Genomic DNA, 24,113 nt, shown 5'->3' on the forward strand with positions numbered 1-24,113 from the left:
TTACATTTTTTGGTGCTATTATATAAATGTTACCAAAATTCACTTTTTTTTACTCGATCATTGTTTGTATTATCTTCTTTAAATTTTGTTAAACTTTTAAAATCATCAAAATTATATTAAGAGTTATGATCAAGAAAAACAAAAATGAAAAATTACAGAAGAATTGAAAAAAATTGGCTTATCTCAATTCAGTTTAAAAAAACAATAAATCATATTAGAGATCTTACAAATGGTTGTTTAATTATTCACAAATTTAATATACTTACAAAATGTATACAAATTAACATTAAAAAAATTACTAAGTATAATGACTTTTTATTTTTATTCGCCATCATTTAGATTTATAACATCCAGTTCTCAAGTTTTATAACATTTCATCTAATCCCTTAAAATGTTGATTTAAGATTGTGTAACTTTATGACAAAAACGTATTGGAATCTGTGACATCCGCGACATTCTTTAGTCTAATTAACAAAGATCAAGAAAGAGATTCCATAGAGTCACTGATTGTATTTCTATGTTTGCTTGTGGTTGTACACAAGGCCAGTAAATTTAGGTACACATAATATAAATCTAAATGAGCGAATTCGCATCTTGTCAAACAATGTCAAAAATAGATGACAGTTTAGAGAAAATAAGCGTCTATGACGAAACGCACAGATAATGAAATAAAGGGCGTTAAGTTGAAATGTCATATTATAAATTAAAAACCCAAAATAGTCTCGACTTCAATAACAAGAGTTCACCGATCTCTTAAAATTAAAAATATTTTGTAATAATAGTCACTATAGTTTCTTTATAATATTTAAAAATGTTAAGGAGTTTGTAGTTTAAACCATTATTGTTGAGCTGGGAACTTAGGTTAAACTCTAAAGAAATGTCATGTAAACTAACAAAAAAAAAGTATAGTTACAACTAATTAATTATAGTAATAAATATTAAGTAAAACCAAAAGTTTGAAGAGAATGTTAATTATGTAAAAATATAGTATCGAATAGTCAAATATGTATCGCATTTTGACATACAACAGTTGCTGTTCGTGCTAAGTTTATTTTCTAAATCTCACCCAAAGACTCAAGAAAATTATGTATCTGTCAAAATCTGTTCGTTTGACGGAACGCCTGACGTCTAACGCCCTTGTTCGTGGGCTAATCACTGTCAAAAATAACCAGATATATTCCAGATCGGAAATAAAAAAATTACATTCACAATGAAATAGAGACTACTAATTTGGTGTCTTTATCACGTGGTATCTTGATTAGATCATTTTTGTCTTATTGTTGTTTTATTCATCGTCATAATCCGAGGAGTCGTCATCAGATATTTCTAGGCGCGACGAACTAGCTGGTTTCGATCTCTCCATAGAGAAGGCATACGACTCGTAATCCAATACTTCATCGTCGCTCAAATGCGAGTTACCCTCCACGAAACTCGCGAAACTGGAAATAAAATATCTGCAACGTCTAATTGTACCGTCCTAATTACAATAATCACCTATCTCTTTTCTAACAGCGTAAACTAGACAGATAGAGACAGAGAGTGGTTTAGTTCAAAGAAAGCAATTTAGTTTTTATAAATAAGTAGGTAACTTTTTACCTTAGAATATAATTAATTATATTTATATAATATTAAAAGTCGGTAGTAATTTTGAGTTTTGTTCCGTACATAATTCCTCATCACAAGTTTACATAATTTTTCAGAAGACATGATCCGCCGATATATAATCGGCTCGTCTTACGTAAGATTCATGGAATTGAAAACTAATAACTTTTGAGATAACTATTTTTTATAGTACAATATCGCTAAATGAATCACTATTTTACGGGGACAGATGATGTTAAAAGAATTATAGTCTGTATTCCAAGTTGTATTTTGAGTTATTGTTTTGAACACTTACAAAATGTCAAACTTCACGAAGAAATAGTTTGACAGCTCTTAATACTTTATATCTATTTATGTTTGATCAATGTCATTTCAATGTTAATGTTTGCAATGTCTCACTTTAATGAATATAATATAATGTATCTAAACAATCACCTTGGTCTTCTTAAGGTCCCCCTCTCATTTCGAAATCTAAAATATGAATGATAATATTTACAATATGTCCGAAAAGCAAAGACCCGACACCACATTAGTTATTATTTACAATTGCATTTTTAATCTATATCCATTATTATTAATGAACCAAAAAGCTTTGTCGAAATGATATTTTGAGTCTCTTCCTGGTGCCAGTCAGCAATAACTTAAATACCTTTGAAAGTAGAGAAAATAATATAAAAAAACTCACCGTTTAGCGTCGTGTAACTTGAGCATGACCCGCCATTGCGCACAATCGGGGCTGGAGCAGTGCTCGCGCAGTTGTTCCAACGCTCGCTTCGTCTCACGCGCACCTTCTTCATAGTATTCCTCGCTAGTCAATAATCGGGGTTTTGGTGGAAATCTACAACGCCTAATTTAAAAGTTAAAAAATAAAATATACGACAAATCTCAGAGCAACATTGGTTTAAACCTTGAAGGCCTGCGTTCACATTACGCCAATTCAACGCTAGCTCGTATGGTAAATGAAAACGCCGAATACATGTCTTTGAACTCTAAAATAAGACTTATGTCAGGCATAGAAGAGTGATCGTCAATGTGCGTATTAAAAAACATATTACGTATCAGATATCGGAAGCCAAGACCACTGATTTCTGTTATATACAGACCAGGTATTCTCCAAATTCTAAAAACGATCTTTTTTTATTCCGATATAGTTCTAGCAATATCCTCGTGGATTAAAAAAAAATATATGACGTATGTACGTATAAAACACCAAACAGGTGACGGCGCATTTCGTATGATTTGACTAAACTTTATTCGTATAGGCAACCAGGTACACTTCAACGTCAAACGTCAACGGAAAAGATGTTAAATTGATACTAAATTTGCATTCACTACCAGTTCGCAAGTCAAGGGCGTAGAGCGGGCAAGAAAAACTGGAAGAAACTCTCCGCCACTCGTTTTAATCGCTAAGTTTTGACTTATCTGGATTATACGAGATTAATCCTTACTTTTAAACATACGTTTTGGGTGTTACCTTCTAGATTCTTACATCTAATTTTTATTTAGGATATTTCCGGTTTTCCTTTACCTTAAATTCAATTTTAATTAACTAGATTAAGTTTCTATGTTAATTGGTAAATTAATTAATTTGATAAGTAGCATGTATTATGTATTTGGTACAATTTGAAAAAGAAATATTTATAATATCTAAGCACTTTTTGAAAGTCTTTTTGTAATAATAATAATTGTAAGCACGAGCATGCTTTGTACCAACTGCTTTCTTAGACTTATAAAAAATAATACACATATACCGAGTGAAATTCGATGAAATATCTAAGTAAAACCGCTGATAATGTTTAATACTCACCAATATCCCTGTATCCTGTAAAGCCAGCTCTGAGGGAAGTACTTGGCGACCACTGCCGCGATCAGAACCGCAGCTGACGCCTCTTGGTACTGACTGCTGAAGAAGATTACGAATACGCCTACTAACTGGAAACATTATGACTTATAAGTTCCGAAATAATTTTATAATCTTAAAAAATACATGAATGACTCAACAACAGCGTCTTAACGCAATGGTAAAGGTAAAAAACGTTGGGACAGCCAACGTATTTAAAAAATCAACATTTTTTACAATTATAAACAAAGTAATTTGCAATTCTGAAGATAAAACACCAAATCATGAAACCTAAAATAAATATAGAAAGCCGCACATAATATATGAAACATTACATGCATCAAATAATTTATTTTAATTTTATTAAAGTCAAATTTATCGGCATTGTAAAAAAATACCGTCACATTTTTCGGTTACGCGTCACATTTTTCCGTTACACGCAACTTTTTTTGTCCCTACCACTGTTGATTCGAAACTATTAATAAAAAAAATATATAATAACGATAACAATGATAGTAATAATTCTATTACAATTAATGAAATTCTGTAATAATCTTAGTAGTAATAAGGTAAAATGAAATAATTGTATAATTTGTATTCATTTCTATGATAATAAAAGCCTTTTGTTAATCTTTATCTAATTTTACTTTATCTAACCAATTTCTGTAAAGTTGCATAGAGTAGATCATTTTTTGAAAAATAAGTTCATAAAGTTTCACTTCTTACGTGTGTACAAGAACAAACACACACACATTTTATTAACAAGTGATCAACATCTGTAAATTTACTTACCTGTAATGTCCACATAACAAGATTCTTGCTTCGCTGATTCTTGGGTGGTCCTATTCTATAGCATACAATGAAACTGACAAAACCAGCTAAAAATGTGTACCAAAACATATAAGCCTGGTATGATAGCAATAATGTTCGGATATTCTCCCATATTTGTTGGAAAATATATACTCCTACTGTCCAACCACCTATTAATATTCCATAGGTTAGGGTTTTCTGAAATTAAAATATATTGTTGTAAACATATGCTGATTCATATTAATAAAAGGGTATAAATGATTATAGTAACTAATTTTTTTACATAGCTTGATATTATAAATATTATTATCGAAGTATGATAACATATGCTTTATAATTAGAGTGGTGGGTAAGTTTAACAATTTTACTGTTGATAATGAACATGTCATAGTCAAGTGTGGTGTCGGCAAGGAGAGCTCCTACATCTGAGTTCCTCAGTGAAATAATTAGGGTATTATAACTGTACAAATTACTACTATTGTACTGTATAAATTATATGTTCCTTAAAAATGCTTGAGAAACAATGATAATTGGATTAAAATGATTTTATTGTTACAAATCCATTAAAATATATATGTAAAGATTTTCTTGATGGCAAAAAAGAACTTTAGATTTAGTAAGTCAGTTAGTTATAAGCTGTAAATCTTTCTCAGTAAATAAATAAAAAATCTTGAGATGTATCATACAATGTTTTTCACATACAGGAGATCTAAGTGGATAACACAACCTGCCTATTTATTAAACACAGTAGTTAAATAAATGTTATATCTTTTATGATATAAAGAAGTTTACAAGCAAGTTTACCCTGTCACATATTCCATACATATTTCTTTATCCACTCATACTGAAAAAACTTACCCTTGGAAGCAGCCTGCTAATATAATACACAATGACCATAAAAGATGCAGACACACCAACTACTATTCCACACAGATAGAAGAATACCGGGTTACCACTTAGTGAGCGAGATGCAAAAATGAGAGTAATTCCTGATGCCATCATAATAACACGCCAGATATCAACTCCTGGAATAGAAACAACTCATCTTACTTTTAGGTTCTTAACATTCACATGATGAATTAAGTAAATTCAGCTTTAGATGTCAAGATACATGCACTATAAATTTATCACATTAGGATTTTAAAAATACTTTAAGTATAATGACAGATGCCTAACTTCTGAGTCAGTTTGTGTTTAACAACACTATAAATCAAAACTATGTTATCTTTAAGAATGAAATCAGAACTACTTACTTTGAATCTGCAATTCAATACTATGTCTCTGTTTAGTATTAATAGCCATGCAGGTAGGTGTAAAGAGGTTAAGAGACACACTTCTATATGATTTCTTTTGAAATGGACTGACCACTGCCCAGCCATAGCTATCCTCTGTATAATCTTTATAAACCTCCTCTGGGTTCTCGCCCAGATACTGACTAAACTCATCTGTCTTTATTTTAATATTAAACTGTAAGAAAAGATTAATTTGTAAAAATACCAGATGTTCAATCTATGATAAGATGACTGATGTATCAACTTATTAGTTACCTTAACAGTTTGCCATAAAGCAAAAAGGTTTTTTGCAGTACCAGAATAACAATAAACATCCACAGTTTGTTTTAAAGGTGAAATATCTCTGTCAACTATTGTTGGTCCACCAAGCCAATGCACTGTCAAATAAAATACAAGCTTTTTCATATTATAATAAATATTTGTATTAATTATTGTATAAATTGATTTCAGCCTACATTAAAAAGCGAGGAATAGCAATTGTTTTTGAGTAAATATGTAAATTGAATAATTAACCTAATTGTTTATTTAAATATTAAATTTAAAAGTTTTTATCTTACCGTCGTATGGCAATGCGTGTGTCTTGGTGATAAGAAATAACAAGCTAAGAAATAATAAACTCATTATGTCACAAGATCGAAATTTAGGAGATTTCAACCAAATTTATTAGATTCTGCATAACGATACTTTTAAAACTTTTATAAGTTTAATTCACATAAAAAAAAATATTTTCTAGAAATCTAATTCAAGTTTTCGCGTTACTGTGTAAACTATAGCATAAATTTTTCACTTTTACGTTCTCGCATTTACACAATAATAAAACAAAATAAACCACAGTTTATAAAGTTCGGAGGACGGGCCACAGAATATAAATAAACACAGACTAACTAAAGAGTACAAGACAGAACACAGACAGAAAATTAAAATTATTCGTAAAACAGACAACAATATTTTAGACGCAGATATTGATAATAATAATTATCTCCGGTATTCGGCCCTAGAAGCAGTTACGGACTTAACTTTTTCATTTCTATAACAAACTTATTTTTTTGTGAGACCAAAATTAAAGGTTTCTAACTTAGGATTCTATATTTTAATGTGCTAATTAATTTAACTTTAATATTAATTAACGTTTGAGTGTCACATTTAAATACAATTATGTTTGATGCACAGGCGCCATTTCCTTTACTGCACTCACTCCGTCTCCATCTATGCGAAAAAGGAGAAATGTATTTTTTTTAAATGATTATATGTATAATAAAAAAAACAACCCGATCAGTACAATCTTATATTTATTTGGTAAAGCATAACACGTAAACAAACTCATAGTCTACTTTGCATAAAAGGCACTCTTTATATTGTACTTTTAACAACATTTTATAAAAGAAAATTGTCATCGTTAGGAATGTAAATACTGTTACAAATACTGTTTTAGAATGTATAAAACCTCAGTTGGAATGTTGATAAAATGTGAATTTACCAAAAAATTATGCCGTACAACTATTTTTTTTTGTAAATATAATATATTACCGTGTATAAAGAAAAAATAATGTTATATAAATAATATTTCTAAGTTCCGATACTTTTCTTATGATTTCATGTGACAAGAAAAATATTTACAAAAGCAATACGTATTCTAAATCTATGTTTCACTAAGACATACTTGACGTTGACAGAGTCAATAAAAATTAAGTAAAAATACACACAATATGAGCAAACTAGTAAAAAGCAACCTATGAATACTGAAAAGAAGTTATCACTCACAAAGATGGCGCCATCTGTGTTTTAAAGAAATAAACATTAAAATAGCGACAATGCGATCATAAAAATATGTATGGAATGTGTAATATTATTTTTTATTTACGGTCAAGATACAGGTAACGTAATTTCAACTAATTTATTCCGTCTGTCAAAAGTCTGACATATGACAAGTTGTTTACAATTGACTGAAGCACACACGTTACATCTCCTAACTGGCCAGTCAATAGAGACTCGAAGATACAAATAGAAGGAAAGTTTTTGAAAAGATAAGTCAAAGATTATTTGTAAAAGTACATGGTGTATAACTGATTTTTCTAGGATATATTCTGCTACTTGTCTAAATTGTGTACTTATGATCAGTCTCGTGGACCAAATATTGCACTATCAGAAAGGCACATGGAAAAGCTCAATTTTGTACCTCATTACTAACTTGTACCTGAAACAAAATATATAATTTTTTATTGTGTTTAAACTCATAACATATTTCACCCTTATTAAAAAATATTTATTTGACTGCAATTTTCTTTTAAATAGAGTTGTTTTATATTTAATTACATTTATATTGGAGAATATAGCAAAAACGCTGTTATATCCGTGTACATACCCTAGTGCGTAGGCCTGTATGGCGGTCCGTTGTGACGCGCCCACTCCCTCTCAAACTCGTGTTCCAATATCTCTGCACCGCGTTTACGCGTCAGACCAGTCTCGTCTAGACTTAGCTCGCACATTTGCATGTCGTCAATACCTGTATATATACAGTGATGCAGCATACTATTAACGATAGGCAAAGACTTCTGATAGTAAAGTGTCCTTACTATGTTTATTACAAGAAAAAAGCGAGACATTCTGACATTAAATAATACGTACAAAATGAATGAACAAGCGCCACGGTTTGAATGAGTATGTCATGGCATAACTCACTGCAATGACTTGCGGCTCACACCTATTTCATTAGGTGCGTTGCCGGCCTTTGAGAAGTATAGTGATGCAAGTGTGTATAGTGTTTACTTTTAATAAATCCCGTTCGTATCACTGTATTTTAATATGTAATTATTTTGTCAGTTGTCACTGTGTAAACAATATAGGCTGGTTGTCAATGTCATGTGTGAAGGAGGACGTGATGACATATATAACGGCAAATTAAATTCGGTAAAACGTTTTTATATATATATGCCTCTCTGAATTGAATGTAAATGTTTGCATGGACACCCACTTTAGTGGATGCGTCCATGCGGCCAGGAGGGCCTCTTTAAACAATTAGAGGTTGTATCTTCCAGGGAAGTTCTTCACCTGAATTCCACACTTCGCAAAAGAAATTTGCTTGTCAAGAAAACCGTGGAAGACTTCATCAAGGTGCTGCTGATGAAATTTGGAATTAATAGTGTTCATTATTGACTCACAGTCACACTATCGTGCTCTATAAATTTTGTTTTTATTGTTCATAAACGTAATTAAAGCGCTAAGCTAGACTAGCACATGTGGTAAACGATTTGGCTCACCAGCTTGCAGCAGTACGGGCGTCTTATCCGCGTGCAACTCCATCTGTCGCGCGACGTACTGTCCGTCGAAGTGCGCGTACCACCATCCACGCTTGTCGTTGGCCCCGTCACCAGCTCGGACGAACGGGATGCGGAAGTAGCGGTGTCTGGCGCCTAAGATCTCGCCCTTTTGCTGGATTCGGGGGCTTTTTGCTGTTCAATTTATTTGTTCATTTTATTAAAGTATTCCTACAGCTAATCATTAAACAATTACGTTATACACAAAAGACAAAAACGGAATACACATTCAAACATAAATATAAAGCACAGTTTTACCTATTTATACAAAAATACACATTACACATTCATACTTGTTCAGAGATTTCATTTGAACATTGATCAATTGCTGACACGTCTCACATGTGTTCCAATATGTTAATAGCTGAACACAACAACAGCTAACTTAAATAATATTATGTATGTGTGAATAGGTGTAAGTAGTATTTAAGATATTGTCTTTGAACAATAAATCTGATTTGAATATTGCTCCGTCGTATTCATTTCTCGCTTCCTCTCAAAGTGGCGAAGACTACTTCAAGCCGTTAATTATCGTGGTGAGCCTGCCCGATAGCTTTGAGATAATCCCACCACCTCGAACATTTGATCCTACCCGTAGGGCTCCATTTGTTACATTAGGTCTCTTGGTGCAGACATCCCGTAATTATTTATATATTCACTATTAATATGTTAGGGTACATCTGTAGGGCTTAGGGATCCGTAGGGTTATTAGGTTCTTACATCTCACCCTCTCATAGATTTAGTTATCTAGTGCAGCTTGGTCATACATACATTACATATACAATACATATAAAGATTAAACACCCATTTCACAGTCCCCTAGCTAGCAAGCTGTACATTGGTCCTTCGAGCCGGATTAATTCTAAATTATAAGATCTAAGATTCATTGATAATTATAATAAATATTTTATATATGTTTTTACAAAAAAACTTGAGACAATGTCAAAGTTCGAAAGTGTAAGGGCAAAGAAAGCGAGCAGTTTTTTTTTTAATTACGATAATATACCTGCATCCATTATAGACTGTGGGGCCCTCTCTTGGTCAGCCATAGTGCTTTTGCGGGCGTTCTTTGCCTTCCAAGCGTGGTACACCTTGAGGCGACGGTGGAACTCATGGCGGCAAGCCTAAGAAAATATTGACAGAAAAATAAACTCTTACATCTCTGTAAAACGTGACTTGAAAAGCGTTACGATATTGTTAATGAATTATTTTTTAAATATCAATCACGTGATGCAAAATTACTGAGATTTACTCCTAATAATATAATTAATTTCGCCGGAGAGTTTTTTAATCGATTTTTTTATAAAAAAGGGAACTTTTTCTCTCGACGACGACGACCTACCATAACCACAGACCACCATTTTCATAAGATCTAAATTTTACCTATAATAGGGGGCAAAGGGCCGGGACGCTCACGTGACGTCATTGCCTTTTGAGAGTTTACACTCTATCACTTACCTCCAAAAGCTCGATATCGCAGGATGTATTAATAGTGTCACGTAATTCCGAATACTTCCACTTAGACAGGTCATACTTTTGCTTGCCTTGCATTGCTTGTTGCATTCGCACGCGTTCCGACCTATAAGGCGTGCAACCTCGTGTTAGAATTTGTCAACTTCAAAAGGGAAATTACATGAAGGAGAATGCCCTTATCAAACAATACATTTAGGGTTACAATGATTAAAAATTCGTAAAATTACAACACGTACAGATGCACGTATACACGCTCTAAGGCTTAAATGGAAATGGGCGGGTAGAAATAACAAAATAGTCTGGATCTACTGGAAAGACGGACAGATGACATTATAGAAGTAGCGGGGAAATACTGGATGAATGTTGCTCAAGACAATGAGAAATGGAAAGATATGTAGGAGGCTTTTACCATAAAAAGACTTACACTAACACAACTAATATTAAGGAATGTAAATTAACAAATAATAATAATGATTTAATAACATGAACGATTGATCGACGGAATGAAATGACATAATCGAGACATTCTTTAATTACGATTACTTTAATCCAGAAAGGTTAGAGTTTTAGTAAGGAAAACGAAATCCAAACAATTATATCGTAATTTCCAATAGCGATTCCAAGGTCGCTAAAACAGTATTACCGTTTTTGAGAGAACAACATCGAACTAGAAGATTTGTCTGGGGCATCTTGAGTGCATGACCAAGATCGGGCTGTAAAGGCAGAGACCAGAAGGGCCTAGGTACCGTTGTTTCGACAGTGGAGTGGATAATGCCGGCAATTTGTGGCACAGGACAGGGAGCTGCTGGAAGATGCTCATTTCGGTGCATAAGTCACTTTGCGGGTCGAAGAGCCAGCCGAGTTAGATATGCTAGATACAAATACGTCGGGATTTGTATCGCTATTGGAAATGTCAGAGTACGCGCGCGTCGGTTGCGCTCGTTGTAGGAACGCTGACCAATCACAAGCAAGATCCGGTGTTCGTTCGAAGTCATATAAGGGCACTCTCCTTTTAAGAAATAACATAAAGAGCACATACGAGGTTAATCCTAAGAATGTTATTTACATACTCATTCTACATTTGTCTATGTTAACATTACGCCTAGACGTGCAAGAAGTAAGCGATAGTCTGTTAGACAATTAGTGATTAAGAGGTCCCTCTTTCAATTGTGACAAATGATGGCCTATATTTCTTATATTTTTATAGAACAGTAGGCTCATCTGATGTAAAGTGATACCGTACATGGACTCACAATGCCAGAGAGCTCGCGAGTGCGTTGCCGGTCTTTAAACCTTTTCAGAACAACCTAGATAATCTTCGTTAAATAATGTAAACACTATTTCGAAATTGGCTTTCTTGTTTGACATTTGAATTATTTGGTTTGGCAATTATTTTAAAATAATTTATTAGTGTTAGACGTGAATTACTATCTATATAAAAATCTGTCTAAATTTGCATTTTTATTGCATTAAACACTTACTTAATTAATATTCATCCAAAACACTGAAATATTGGCCATTATTTTACGAATAAAATGTTCTTTAAGTCAATATTGAAAGAGGATAAAAGGCATGCGAAAGAGAAAACATCATTATTCTGTCTCACTCGATACCTGTTCAATTTATTTTCTCCGTTCACTGAGTCCATTGTTGGGAAACTGTGCAAACATATTACAATATTATTCATTGCTGTCCACGTCGCGCCAAGGTATGTACAGAAGCGAGAAATTGTGCATTCGATTACAGGCTTTTCCATTCATTATAAAAACAATTTTAAACCAACTGACTTGAACGTCAATAGAAGAGAAAATTTACAAAACTTTTGATATTTGATTAAAATTCAGAATAAAGCTCTCAAATGAGACTTCGGTATCTGAAACGGATCTTATACGTTCTTAAGCTTTTTATAAAGAACAAACGTACAGAAACCTGATGGTAAGTGGTACCATGAACAATCACAACGCCAGGCTCGCGTGTGCGTTAGCGTCCAGTCGGGATCCGTACATCGAAAATCTCGTTTTGAATTTTGCCACTTTTTTAATAGAACAGGGTCAAACGGGCAGAAGTTTCACTTGATGATAAGTTATACCGCCCATGGACACTCTTAATGCCAGAGGGCTCGCGAGTGAGTTGGCGGCCTTTTAAGAATTGGTAGACTTCAAGGACCTTAAGTAGAATTGGTTCGGAAATACTTCAGTGGGCAGCTGGTTCCACATAGCAAAACCCGCCTTGTCAACGCTCAGTTGTCGGACAACAACCACTAAGTTTGAAAGTCATCCTTTTTAAAAACATTTTTATATCAGAGTAACAATTTCAGACGGCCTCAAATATAAAAAAAAAGTCTATTGTATATATATCGCAGTAAAGTAGTTAAATCAGAGAGTTAATTGTATCTCTAGACAGTTAATTAAATGTCGATATTCAATCAAATCGGAGCATTTTGATTTAAATAAAGCAGTTTTGAAAACGTTTAACTATCTGTCTGACCGAAAACCAGCGTGTTGATTAACTTTTTCACGTGTTATTGTTCGGTGTGATCGTCAAGAACTGAGAGCTTGGAAATTCCGTGTTTTGCTTTATTGTAAATGGTTAGGTTAGTCTTGTTTAGGAACGTTTAGGAAACTCGTTAAACGTTTCGTTCACTCACTTGTCTGACGGAACTTTAGCGAGTTGATTGATTTTTAATTAACTGTCTAGAGATTCAACTAACTCTCTGATTTAACTACTTAACTTCGACATATATAAAGACTGTTGCGAGGTAATTTAACGTTCATAAGGAAGACTAAGCTTATTAGATGTATGTACCTATGAAGGTCTTAAAACCTTTAACCAATAATAAAACACTAAATAAAATAAAATAAAAATTTACAGAACAACACGTTTAAATAACGAGATGTACTCTACTTTGGCATTATCAAATATACGTTGAGCACGTGTTAAACCTACGTACGTACGTACACGTATACGTTAATGTCGAACTGATGAACGAATACACAGGTTTTATAAATATTAATTACATTAACCATAGCGAATCACAGGTCTCGTGATAAATATTCTGAAAATATATTATACCTTCTCAATTGTGGCGGTGAGCCCTCAACGTGTCCGTTGGTCTCCTTCGCAAGGCGCACGGCCATTTCGTGATCACGGCGCTCTTGTTCCAATCTGTCGGATGTATTTTTTTTTTTAAATTGTAGTTAAATCTTCACAAACCACCCGAGTCTATATCCCTTAAATAGATTCATATGTGTATTACTAAGGTCCATGTCGAGGCACAAAGTCGTCGTGTCTTAGATGTCAAACTTGATACAGAAAAAAAATATTAGGCCGCTCTTTAATCTAGATATATGTTGACGTTCTAGAAGCATAATTGTACCAAATTAAAATGCCAATAAAAATTAACACTCTCGAATAACATTAACGATTAATTTCATTGTTTATATATTTATTTTAAAATCAGCAAAATACTTTAATCCCTACTACGCAGTAATTTCTATTTGCTGGCTAGCTGGAGTACTGAGGCGCGCCGGCCCGCAATAACAATTGGTTATGTAAAACATTAAATTACATATGGTTTTATCATTTTTTGTTCTTCTGAAATGGATTACATCGTGTAAATTTCATACATGTCATAAAATGAATTCAAAGTGTCAAAAATTGGCTATGTTTGATTTTTTTTCTTACAAGCGAAGTTATTTAAATCGTGTATCGTTATTTCATGTACTACATAAACTACTCAACTCCACCATATATTTTCCATTCGCCATATACTTTAAGAAACTATGACAAAAAATGGAAAGAAATATATAGGCCCTTAAGCTGAAAACTCAAACACGACTGGACCAATTTGACTATTTTTTAATTTACTCAAACGCAAAATAACTTTATTCGTACTGATATCTAAGGACACCTATGAACGCCAATAGAAAAGATGTTTCACCGTAGAACGGGCGAAAAGAACTAGCAAGAAACTCTCCTCTACTCTTTTTATTCCTAGTAGAGGTTTTTATGGAGAGATAAAAAAAAATATTAAGCCGAAACAAAGAAAACGAATGATCTTTAACCGTTTTAAAAACAAGAATCCAAACCTTTCTCGATTCTCAAGATCGGCCTTGGCAGCGTCTTCCAGCTGCTTCTGAAGTATTTCTGCAGCGCGTCTGTCTTGCTCCTCCAAACGTATACGTTCCGCTTCTTCCGCTTTACGACGCGCTTCCATTTCCGTTTTACTGAAATTGATTTAATACATACAATAAATTAAAATTACAATTAATGATGAATATGTATACTTTATTTATGAAAGCGTACATTTAATGTGAAATTTATAATAAATATTATTCTAGAACAGAGTCGCTTTACGGCTTGGGACGTTTTTATTGTCTCGTGATTGCCATGAGGAAGTAAGTCTTAAAGCTCGTGTTAAATACGTGCAAATATGTGCTTAATACCTATTGTAAGAAAAGGAATGCAGTCACGAGCCTAGTCGAGTCCAAAGGCACCAATATCCCTACTGTATTGCGACTGGCCAGACGAGACATGCGCAGGCGCAGTTGATCATTAGAACTGTTTTTTTTTTGTGAAATTTAGAAGCCAATGGTGAGCGGTTGTGATAGGTCAAACGGACCGTGATTGTACAGTTGGCAACCATTGTTACCGATTTAAAGGAAGATATTAATTTGAATATATGGGAATTATTCAGGCTTCTAACATGGAAACAGTTTTATCCAAAGGTTACTTGAGTATATTTAGTGACCAGTGTTGGGCTAGTGGCTTGAGCGTGCGATTCTCATCCTTGATGTCGTAGGTTCTATCGCCGGCTTTGCACCAATGGACTTTTATGTCTATGCGCACATTTAACGTTCGCTCGAACCCTTAAGAAACCGGCTTGGCTAAGCCAAAAAGTTGACAGCGTGCGTCAGACACAGAAGGCTAATCACCTTGCCTAGATTGACAAAAAATGATGAAACCTGATAAATCTGAGGCCCAGGCCTAAAAAGGTTGTACCGACACTAGACTTTTAAAAACTTACAGTCTCCTATTATCTTCCTCTTGTTTCATGCGTTCAGCCTCTTTCCGTTTGACTTCTTCCGCAAGACGCAGTTCCGCTTCCATACGTCTAAGCCTCTCTTGTTCTTCTCTATAATTGAAAATGTATTTAAACAGAAGATTAATCCTTACACCGATGAGAGGATTCAGGCAGAAGTAACACAGAAGATGTTATGTGTGACTATTTTTATTACATTTTAATAATTATTTCTTCTAGATAAAATAAATTAGTACACGAAATAATAATCGAAAGCAAAAAAACAGTATTTTTTTCTGTCCGTCTATATTTAACGGCGGGAATATCTTTTTTTTTATATAGAGGGGAACACCGAGCCTACGGGACGCCTAAAAAGGGAAGTCAACGTATGGACATATTTTAGTGGGTCCGTTGCCGGCCTTTGAGGGTGTACGTTTTAAACATTCTATTAATTTTACGTGCATGTGTATCTCATACTAGTCAGGTTCAAATATGAACATTTTTATAGTTAACACTAGCGGACTAGGGAATGCAATCCCGATCCCGTGTAATTTTTCGGGATCAGTCCCGAAGCATAATATGACGAGATCCCGTTCGAGATTGACGGGATTGGGCTGCAATGGTCAGCGATTCTACACACATCCGCTCGGGACGCTTCATGCGACATTGCACATTACATAGGGTACATTGCAATGGACATTAGATGCCGGTTACCCTTTAAAAGATACTTTTTTTTTAGAAGTTACTTTCAAAATCACCAATTTTAATCTCCTTGAGCTATACCTACTTTTGTTTTGATTATGTTCATGTAATTAAAATTGTTAGTTCTCTAGTTCGTAATATTAAAGGATAAAGGCTTTTGTTTTCTTTCAAATAATATTTTATTTACATATATACACTATCACAAACATGCAGTTTTCATCGTATTCAGTCACGTGAATTATATTTTTAAACTATACGAGATCCCGAAAATTTCGGGATCCCGCCGGATTGATAATTCTAATCCCGCGGGATCCCGAATTCACGATCTCGAGTCGGGATTGCATTCCCTATAGCGGACCTGACAGACGTTGTCATGTATTAACTATGAATATTGATTTCAAATTGGTATAATGAACTAAAAATGCTTTATGATAAACAACATTGTTTGTTTGTGTTTCTGGCGCGTATACAAATAGTTTTGTTGGTATTCCGACATAAAACTGGCCATGTGAAAAACATGGATTTTCAAGATTAATGCCACAAACAATTAGCGACTGTGATAATTATTTTATTTGTATTTTATCAACATAATAACGCCGAGCGAAGCATTTTTTTTAAACGATGTTAATTTTTCTTCACATCTTCAAAATTTTGAATAGTAACAGCGCTTTGCAGTAAAATTTTTTTAACAAAAGTTTACTTAATATGGTATTCTTAAATTTTCTAATTTTCCGTGTAGTTTTCTTAATTTTCTAATCATAAGAGCCTTCTCCTGACAATAACAAACACAACAAAACAAGAATTAGCGAAATCGGTCCAGCCGTTCACGCGTGATGGTGTGACCAAATAAATAGGGATTCAATACTATATTTATAAATTATTATTCTCACCTGTTCTTCTGATCCACCATGGACTTCTGCAGAGCGGCCATTTGCGCCTCTACGTCCTTCGTCAGTTTATTGTACAATTGGTCTATCTCTGTTCGGCTGATTTTCTCGTTACTCTGGAAATTTTAGAACTCGATAAAAATCTTTTCACATTTGAATGAAGTTCCCAAGTTTCAATTTTATGTGTAAGCCTTTTGTGTCTGACACATAAAAAATATAATTTCCACATTACAGTAGTTCAAAATCCAAATAACGATTATGAACGTAAGAAAAGAAGTTAAAGTCTTTTGTTAACATAGCTTTTAGACATTTAAAGAAAACCATTTTTTACCGGACTGAAGCTATGTATTATTATAAACTTATAATTATTTTACATTATCTTCCGACGTTTCGCGTGCCTTACAGCGTGCGTCAAAGCGAAAAAGCGTCACAGCTGTAGAGAAAGTTGTGTTGTCTGTATTTATTTCCCCGGAGTTGGTATCGACTAAAAACCCGTCATCTTTTGAATAATTAAAGTATTATAAGTTTATAATAATACATAGCTTCAATCACGTAAAAAGTGTTTTCTTTAAATTAATTGAATTTCAAACTCAAAATAACTTATGAACGTCAGAAAAGAAGTTAAATTAATTGTAAAAAAAAAGAACTAACAACAAACCTCTACGCCACTCTCTTTAATCGCACAAATTGTTTGAACTGGAGCAAATCAATCCCAAGGATTAGGATCATTTAATTATTTGTACAATTTATAAAAAGCTTTATTGATTAATTTACGTTTAACGAGAGATTTGAATTTACTGAGTAATAATCTTATTTCGCTTGAGAGTTGGTTATAAAAACGAATACAGTTTCCATATAAGGAGTGATTTATCAGGAGCTTGGTTGATCGTACGTAAGGTCACAGAACTTCGGGCTTTATACACATTCTGATAAAATTAAAGTTAACAGGAGTTCGGGAGTTATAAACATTCTGATAAAATTAAAGTTAACAGGACTTCGGGAGTTATAAACATTCTGATAAAATTTAAGTTAACAGGACTTCGGGAGTTATAAACATTCTGATAAAATTAAAGTTAACAGGAGTTCGGGAGTTATAAACATTCTGATAAAATTTAAGTTAACAGGACAACTTCGGGAGTTATAAACATTCTGATAAAATTAAAGTTAACAGGACTTCGGGAGTTATAAACATTCTGATAAAATTAAAGTTAACAGGACTTCGGGAGTTATAAACATTCTGATAAAATTAAAGTTAACAGGACTTCGGGAGTTATAAACATTCTGATAAAATTTAAGTTAACAGGACTTCGGGAGTTATAAACATTCTGATAAAATTAAAGTTAACAGGACTTCGGGAGTTATAAACATTCTGATAAAATTAAAGTTAACAGGACTTCGGGAATTATAAACACTCTGATAAAATTAAAGTTAACAGGACTTCGGGAGTTATAAACATTCTGATAAAATTTAAGTTAACAGGACTTCGGGAGTTATAAACATTCTGATAAAATTTAAGTTAACAGGACTTCGGGAATTATAAACACTCTGATAAAATTAAAGTTAACAGGACTTCGGGAGTTATAAACATTCTGATAAAATTAAAGTTAACAGGACTTCGGGAGTTATAAACATTCTGATAAAATTAAAGTTAACAGGACTTCGGGAGTTATAAACATTCTGATAAAATTTAAGTTAACAGGACTTCGGGAGTTATAAACATTCTGATAAAATTAAAGTTAACAGGACTTCGGGAGTTATAAACATTCTGATAAAATTTAAGTTAACAGGACTTCGGGAGTTATAAACATTCTGATAAAATTAAAGTTAACAGGACTTCGGGAGTTATAAACATTCTGATAAAATTAAAGTTAACAGGACTTCGGGAGTTATAAACATTCTGATAAAATTAAAGTTAACAGGACTTCGGGAGTTATAAACATTCTGATAAAATTAAAGTTAACAGGACTTCGGGAGTTATAAACATTCTGATAAAATTAAAGTTAACAGGACTTCGGGAGTTATAAACATTCTGATAAAATTAAAGTTAACAGGACTTCGGGAGTTATAAACATTCTGATAAAATTAAAGTTAACAGGACTTCGGGAGTTATAAACATTCTGATAAAATTAAAGTTAACAGGACTTCGGGAGTTATAAACATTCTGATAAAAATACCTTAATAGTAGCGCAAGCGTTCCGTATACTATTCCTCAAATTCTCGATATTCTTCTTGGCGCTGTCCTTCTCTTTCTTCAGCTGCGCCGTGACGCTATCCATCTCTGTCAAACTGTTCTCCAGTTCCCGTATCTTCGCGATGCCCTTGTACCTCGGACGATGAGCTCGTCTCACCAAGTAACCGCGGACCGACTTCTGAATTGTTACAAGGCATTCGCGGCGATAGAGGATTTTGTTCTTCACTAGAAAATTTTATATTTTTATTACATTAATATTTTACGTACTGGAAAATTAGATCCATATTCATTCAGATAACATAAATTAAGGACACAAATGCTGACTTTATTGATAACATATTGTCTGACGTTAAGACAATACCATCCGTAAAACCTCGACGTCTGTCGTTCCACAACTGAGCGTTTTTTAAGACCGTTTTTGACGGGCACCACTACTATGTGGAACTGCCCACTGAAGTATTCGAGCCAATTCGACTTAGGGGCGACGCACTTGCGAGCCTTTTGCAATGTGAGTGCCCATGGGCGGGCGGTATCACTTAACATCAGGTGAGCCACCTGCCCGTTTGCCTCCTATTAAATAAAAAAGCATACATCGCTTCTCGCTTATGCTTTGTGCATACCTAATTATGAATGTTATATGTTTTGTAGCATTCAGCTAAACAATACATAAAAATAATAAATTTACGATTACAAAAATATTCTCCAGGTTTATGTTTATATAGCTATACAATATTTTCGTAAAAAAATATTCTTTAATTTGATTTCAGAGTTGTTCGTTTTATAATGTTAAAAATATAAGCTAATTTAATAGTTAAAAATACACGTTTAAACGTCTTTAGCTAGAGAAACCCTCAGAGCAGTATTTCCTAACCTCTTTTGTGCCTTAGCCTAGCCTAAAATGGCAAGCCTCAACTATATAATATTAAATCTCTACTTAAGAAGATATTACTAGAAAATTGTTAAAATAATACAATTACTATAAATTTTTCGATATCTACCCCCCCCCCCCACCCCCAAACAATTAAATTGTCTCCCTGTGGGACATGGGAACCCCGTAGAGTATATCACTAGAATAAGTTTTTAATTTTTGAACATTTTAGTAGATTTGACAACTTAATTAAAACTGGTGGTTTTTTTTTATTGGTAACGTTTTTTGCTTATCCCTAAACTTATTGCAATAATTTGATCTTTAGAATTTTTCTATTGTAATTCAATTTTACTACGGGAACCGTAAATAATTATATTTTAAAACATTCTTAAAATTAATATACACTAAACTTGCATAAAAAAAGTGCTATCAAAAGAAATTTCTAGAAAACACGAGACTTTAAAAAATCTTGTCAAAGTCAAAGCAAATTGAGTGAAATATAAGTCATATTTTTGGCAAAATACGCGATCAGCACGAGGACTTACTACCCTCAAACGTTTTTTTTTTTGTATGAGGTGAAAATGCGCTTGCGCAGGCCCGCGCCAAGGATATTGAGCTGGACGCGGGGACTGTGGGGCTGGGTCTACACTTAAAAGCCTCTGCTATTCAGAGGGGTAGCGAGACCCGACCCACTAAAAACACCTCAGCCCTTCACACGCCCTTAAGATGGGCCCTTGGGGTTCGCCAGGCATTCTACCCAAGGACCCTCAAAAGCTAGTTTAACGTCAGTCATAAATATTGACTTACACTTAATAATGGAGAGGACAGAAAAGACCGCTCGTCTCCAGCGTGACTTGACGAGCCAAGCCAGAACCGCATCCACTATGGACTTGAGGTTCTCAGGGTCCGACCGCATCATGGTGTCGAACTCCGAGTACTTCCCTGGCCGGAAGAACACGCGTGTCACACCGAACTTGTAGTCTCTGTCCGATAGACCGAAGCTGTGGACTATGGCCTGAAAATTTAGAAAAGTACGGTTTGAGAATCACCCTGTATATTAACAAATGACTGCAATAATAGACAAAAAACATGGAAAATATTAACAAATCTTTTAAAAGGTTTTTAGTAAAATGTTTTATTAAAAATAATCCGGTTAACTTAAGAACGACATTGCAAAGGTATGTTTTTTCAAAAAAAAATATAAATAACTTTTTGTGGAAGAATTTTATAGAATATTGTCAATGTGACTGACACATTTTGATAAATTAAAGTAAGGATAAACAATTGATACAGAATTATACTAATACAACATTTCACAAAACTCCATAATAACCGTTATTGAAGTGAAACTTCTTTATCGGCGTTGGAAAAATCTACCGTCACATTTTTAGGTTACGCGTCACATTTTTCCGTTACGTGCCATCTATTTTTGTCCATACCGCGGTTGATTCGAAGACATTAATAACAAAAATTTATAACAACGATAACAATGATAGTAATAATTCTATTATAATTATTATTAATTCTGTAATAATCTTAGTAGTAATAAGGTAAAATTAAATAATTGTATTATTTGTATTCATGTCTATGATAATTAAAGCTTTTTCTTAAACTTTATTTTTTTTAACCAATTTCTGTAAATCATTAGATCATATAGTAGATCATTTTTCGAAAAATAACGCATGCACACATTTTTACTCCAGAAAACAATTATTAAAATTAAAAATACAGTTGAAACAAAATATACAAATAAGCTATTTAAAATATGTATATTTAGTAAAATCATGAAAAAAAAAAAACGTTTTTATTCTATAAACCCTTGCCCTAATGTAAGAAAAATGACCTCATACCTGACAGAACACCTTCGGAGACAGAGTCTGCAATTTCGGCGGCAAATATTGCCGATACATCTGGTAAAGATCGTTGAAAGGCGCCCTCGAAGGATATCCGTGCTCCATCAAGGCCAGCACTGATATGGTCCCGCTGCATTGCAGCTGAGTCAGCACTAGGGAGCCCTCAATTTCCCCACCAACCATACGCGAATTTGGCTTTATGCAACGAACGAAGTTTGTGCCCTACAAAGAAAAGTATAAGATAAGGTGGGTAGAACAATTTTCAAATGCAAGCCTACCCTCATTTTACTTTCAACATTTTTATAAATTATACAAATATGATCAGTGTTGGCCTAGTGGCTTCAGCGTGCGACTCTCATCTCTGAGGTCGTACGTTCGATCCCCGGCATTAAACATTCGCTCGAACGGTGAAGAAAACATCGTGAGGAAACCGGCTTGGCTTAGACCCAAAAAGTCAAGGCATGTGTCAAACACAGAAGGCTGACCACCTACTTGCCTATTAGGTTAACAGATGATCACGAAACAAATACAGAAATCTGAAGCCCAGACCTAAAAAGGTTGTAGCGCCATTGATTTTTTTTTATATTATGTAAAACAATATTAATGTTCTCTCTAAACGTCCTGTTATGTTATTAGTTTGAAAAGCTTTTAAATTTATTAAGTTAATTTGCGTGAGCTATGGACTTTTGTTTATTTATTTATATAAGCTTGCCAAAGCTCGGCACACTGATGCTTTGATATAAGAGAAATCAAATCCAATATTTATTGTGGCAACCACTTATATGCAAACATAAGACAACATCCTATCCTGCTTAATCATGACTATTGTAACTCTTGTATTCCTTAATACGATGCGCGTACACTGTCACAAAAAACCGACACCCTGAAGTTAGCTATAGTAAAGTTTTGAAAATAATTTTATCCTATTACGCCAAACAAGTATTGTTTCTAACGCGTTCACATAACACACACTTTTATTGCATCGCAATACATGAATACGTAAGTTTTTAGTTTATTTTCTATACTCCAGATATTTATTATATACAAATTTAACCACACATTCAACAGTCCGGCGGATCTGATGTTACATGAACCCGCCGCCCACGGACTCTTTCAATGAGGGCCCGCGGGTGCGTTGCCGGCCTTTTAAAATTTCATACGCTCTTCTCGAAAAACTAAAATCTCAATAACATTAAATTAACTTACATTTTCCTTCAACTTGTCCATAAGTTGTGACAATTGACTCTGGAACTTAGCGCCGACGGAGATGAAGTTCAACTTCCCCTTGGCGTTATTATTGTCTGTCGTCTCAAACAACTGCTGGACGAGGGCATTACGCGACTCCTGGATGAGAAACTCTAGAGACGCGTGCAGGGCGTCATTGTTCTTCTCTATGAATTGGTTCTGGAAAGAGAGGAGACGCAAAAAAAGAAATGTAATTCAATTGTTTAGAATTAAGTAGATCCTCTGGAACGTCAATCAAACTTAAATCTAGTTTGACAGGAGCTGTCAAATGCCATACAAAATCTGACATGTTTGACAGCGCTCAAGACGAGATTTTGTTGAGATGCGAATTAGAATGCGGTCCTAAGAGACACAGAAAAATATCTAATATAAGTTTCCATATTTATAAGAAGTCTTTAAACACAAACTATATACAAGACTTTAAAGATTAAAAAAATATATATATATCATATTTAAAACGATCAAATTTTATAATTTTAAATCCGATATTTTGAAAAAAAAAGTACCGTATTATAGCAGACCGCACCCGCGAAATGCCTCAACAGGAATCCCTCATCATCCCTTAGAGTCCTGTGGGCTTTCAAACGGGACGCGCGAGGCACCTGCAATCTGGAATTACATATTTCAATCAATACAAAATATAACATTGACAATCATTGAAAACGTAATTGTTAACGCATAATGTACATCAATAATGACAGGACATGGCGTCCAGGGTTCGATTAGTAGCAAAAAAGTATCGCGTGTTTAAGAGTTCATCATCCTTATTTTGACGTTGTTCGTTCTTGATAATATTGTATTTATTAAAAAAATACCTGCTATTGTTAGCTCCGAGCTCCTTGTGCACTGCGTGAGTGAAATGTCCGAATTCGGGCTTCGGTAATTTGGACTCTTCATCCAAGATATGGAATATGCCGTGATTCTTGCTCTCGATTAGATCTGAAAAATATATTCATAATCGTATAATAAAAATATATAATATCGGAGAACGTATGAAACTTATTTTAGAATTGATA

At 33.9% G+C, this 24,113-nt stretch overlaps 2 protein-coding genes across 4 annotated transcripts in view; both read right to left on the bottom strand.

Annotated features, from left to right (window-relative positions):
* Positions 1 to 136: 136 nt before the first annotated feature.
* LOC123711203 (nuclear envelope integral membrane protein 1) lies at positions 137 to 6,383 on the bottom strand. Of its 2 annotated transcripts, XM_045663667.1 has the most exons (9): positions 6,102 to 6,383; positions 5,800 to 5,921; positions 5,506 to 5,719; positions 5,111 to 5,277; positions 4,235 to 4,450; positions 3,410 to 3,534; positions 2,288 to 2,449; positions 2,038 to 2,073; positions 137 to 1,439 (listed from the first exon to the last, which is right to left on the bottom strand). In XM_045663667.1, the coding sequence occupies exons 1-9, from the start codon at positions 6,163 to 6,165 to the stop codon at positions 1,286 to 1,288; spliced, it is 1,260 nt and encodes a 419-aa protein (XP_045519623.1). In that variant the 5' UTR covers positions 6,166 to 6,383; the 3' UTR covers positions 137 to 1,285. The 2 variants fall into 2 exon arrangements, with proteins under 2 accessions (XP_045519623.1, XP_045519624.1); XM_045663668.1 differs by lacking the exon at positions 2,038 to 2,073 and having other exon boundaries at positions 141 to 1,439; positions 6,102 to 6,380.
* A 433-nt stretch (positions 6,384 to 6,816) lies between these two features.
* LOC123711398 (myosin heavy chain 95F) overlaps positions 6,817 to 24,113 on the bottom strand; it is a 58,589-nt gene continuing 41,292 nt past the window's right edge. Inside the window, exons 11-26 of one of the 2 annotated variants that reach the window (XM_045663969.1) lie at positions 23,913 to 24,036; positions 23,604 to 23,706; positions 23,059 to 23,256; positions 21,850 to 22,074; positions 20,807 to 21,014; positions 19,115 to 19,356; positions 16,944 to 17,056; positions 15,358 to 15,465; positions 14,420 to 14,557; positions 13,404 to 13,496; positions 11,945 to 11,989; positions 10,317 to 10,437; positions 9,865 to 9,982; positions 8,802 to 8,993; positions 7,907 to 8,047; positions 6,817 to 7,738 (exon numbers count right to left, since the gene is read on the bottom strand). In XM_045663969.1, coding sequence (XP_045519925.1) covers positions 7,908 to 8,047; positions 8,802 to 8,993; positions 9,865 to 9,982; positions 10,317 to 10,437; positions 11,945 to 11,989; positions 13,404 to 13,496; positions 14,420 to 14,557; positions 15,358 to 15,465; positions 16,944 to 17,056; positions 19,115 to 19,356; positions 20,807 to 21,014; positions 21,850 to 22,074; positions 23,059 to 23,256; positions 23,604 to 23,706; positions 23,913 to 24,036 — 2,168 coding nt within the window. In that variant the 3' untranslated portion in view covers positions 6,817 to 7,738; position 7,907. The remainder of the gene's footprint in view (positions 7,739 to 7,906; positions 8,048 to 8,801; positions 8,994 to 9,864; positions 9,983 to 10,316; positions 10,438 to 11,944; positions 11,990 to 13,403; positions 13,497 to 14,419; positions 14,558 to 15,357; positions 15,466 to 16,943; positions 17,057 to 19,114; positions 19,357 to 20,806; positions 21,015 to 21,849; positions 22,075 to 23,058; positions 23,257 to 23,603; positions 23,707 to 23,912; positions 24,037 to 24,113) is intronic. The other variant, XM_045663970.1, reaches the window with a different exon arrangement.

This window comes from Pieris brassicae, chromosome 6 (genome assembly GCF_905147105.1).
Source record: "Pieris brassicae chromosome 6, ilPieBrab1.1, whole genome shotgun sequence".
Lineage (NCBI taxonomy): Eukaryota > Metazoa > Arthropoda > Insecta > Lepidoptera > Pieridae > Pieris > Pieris brassicae.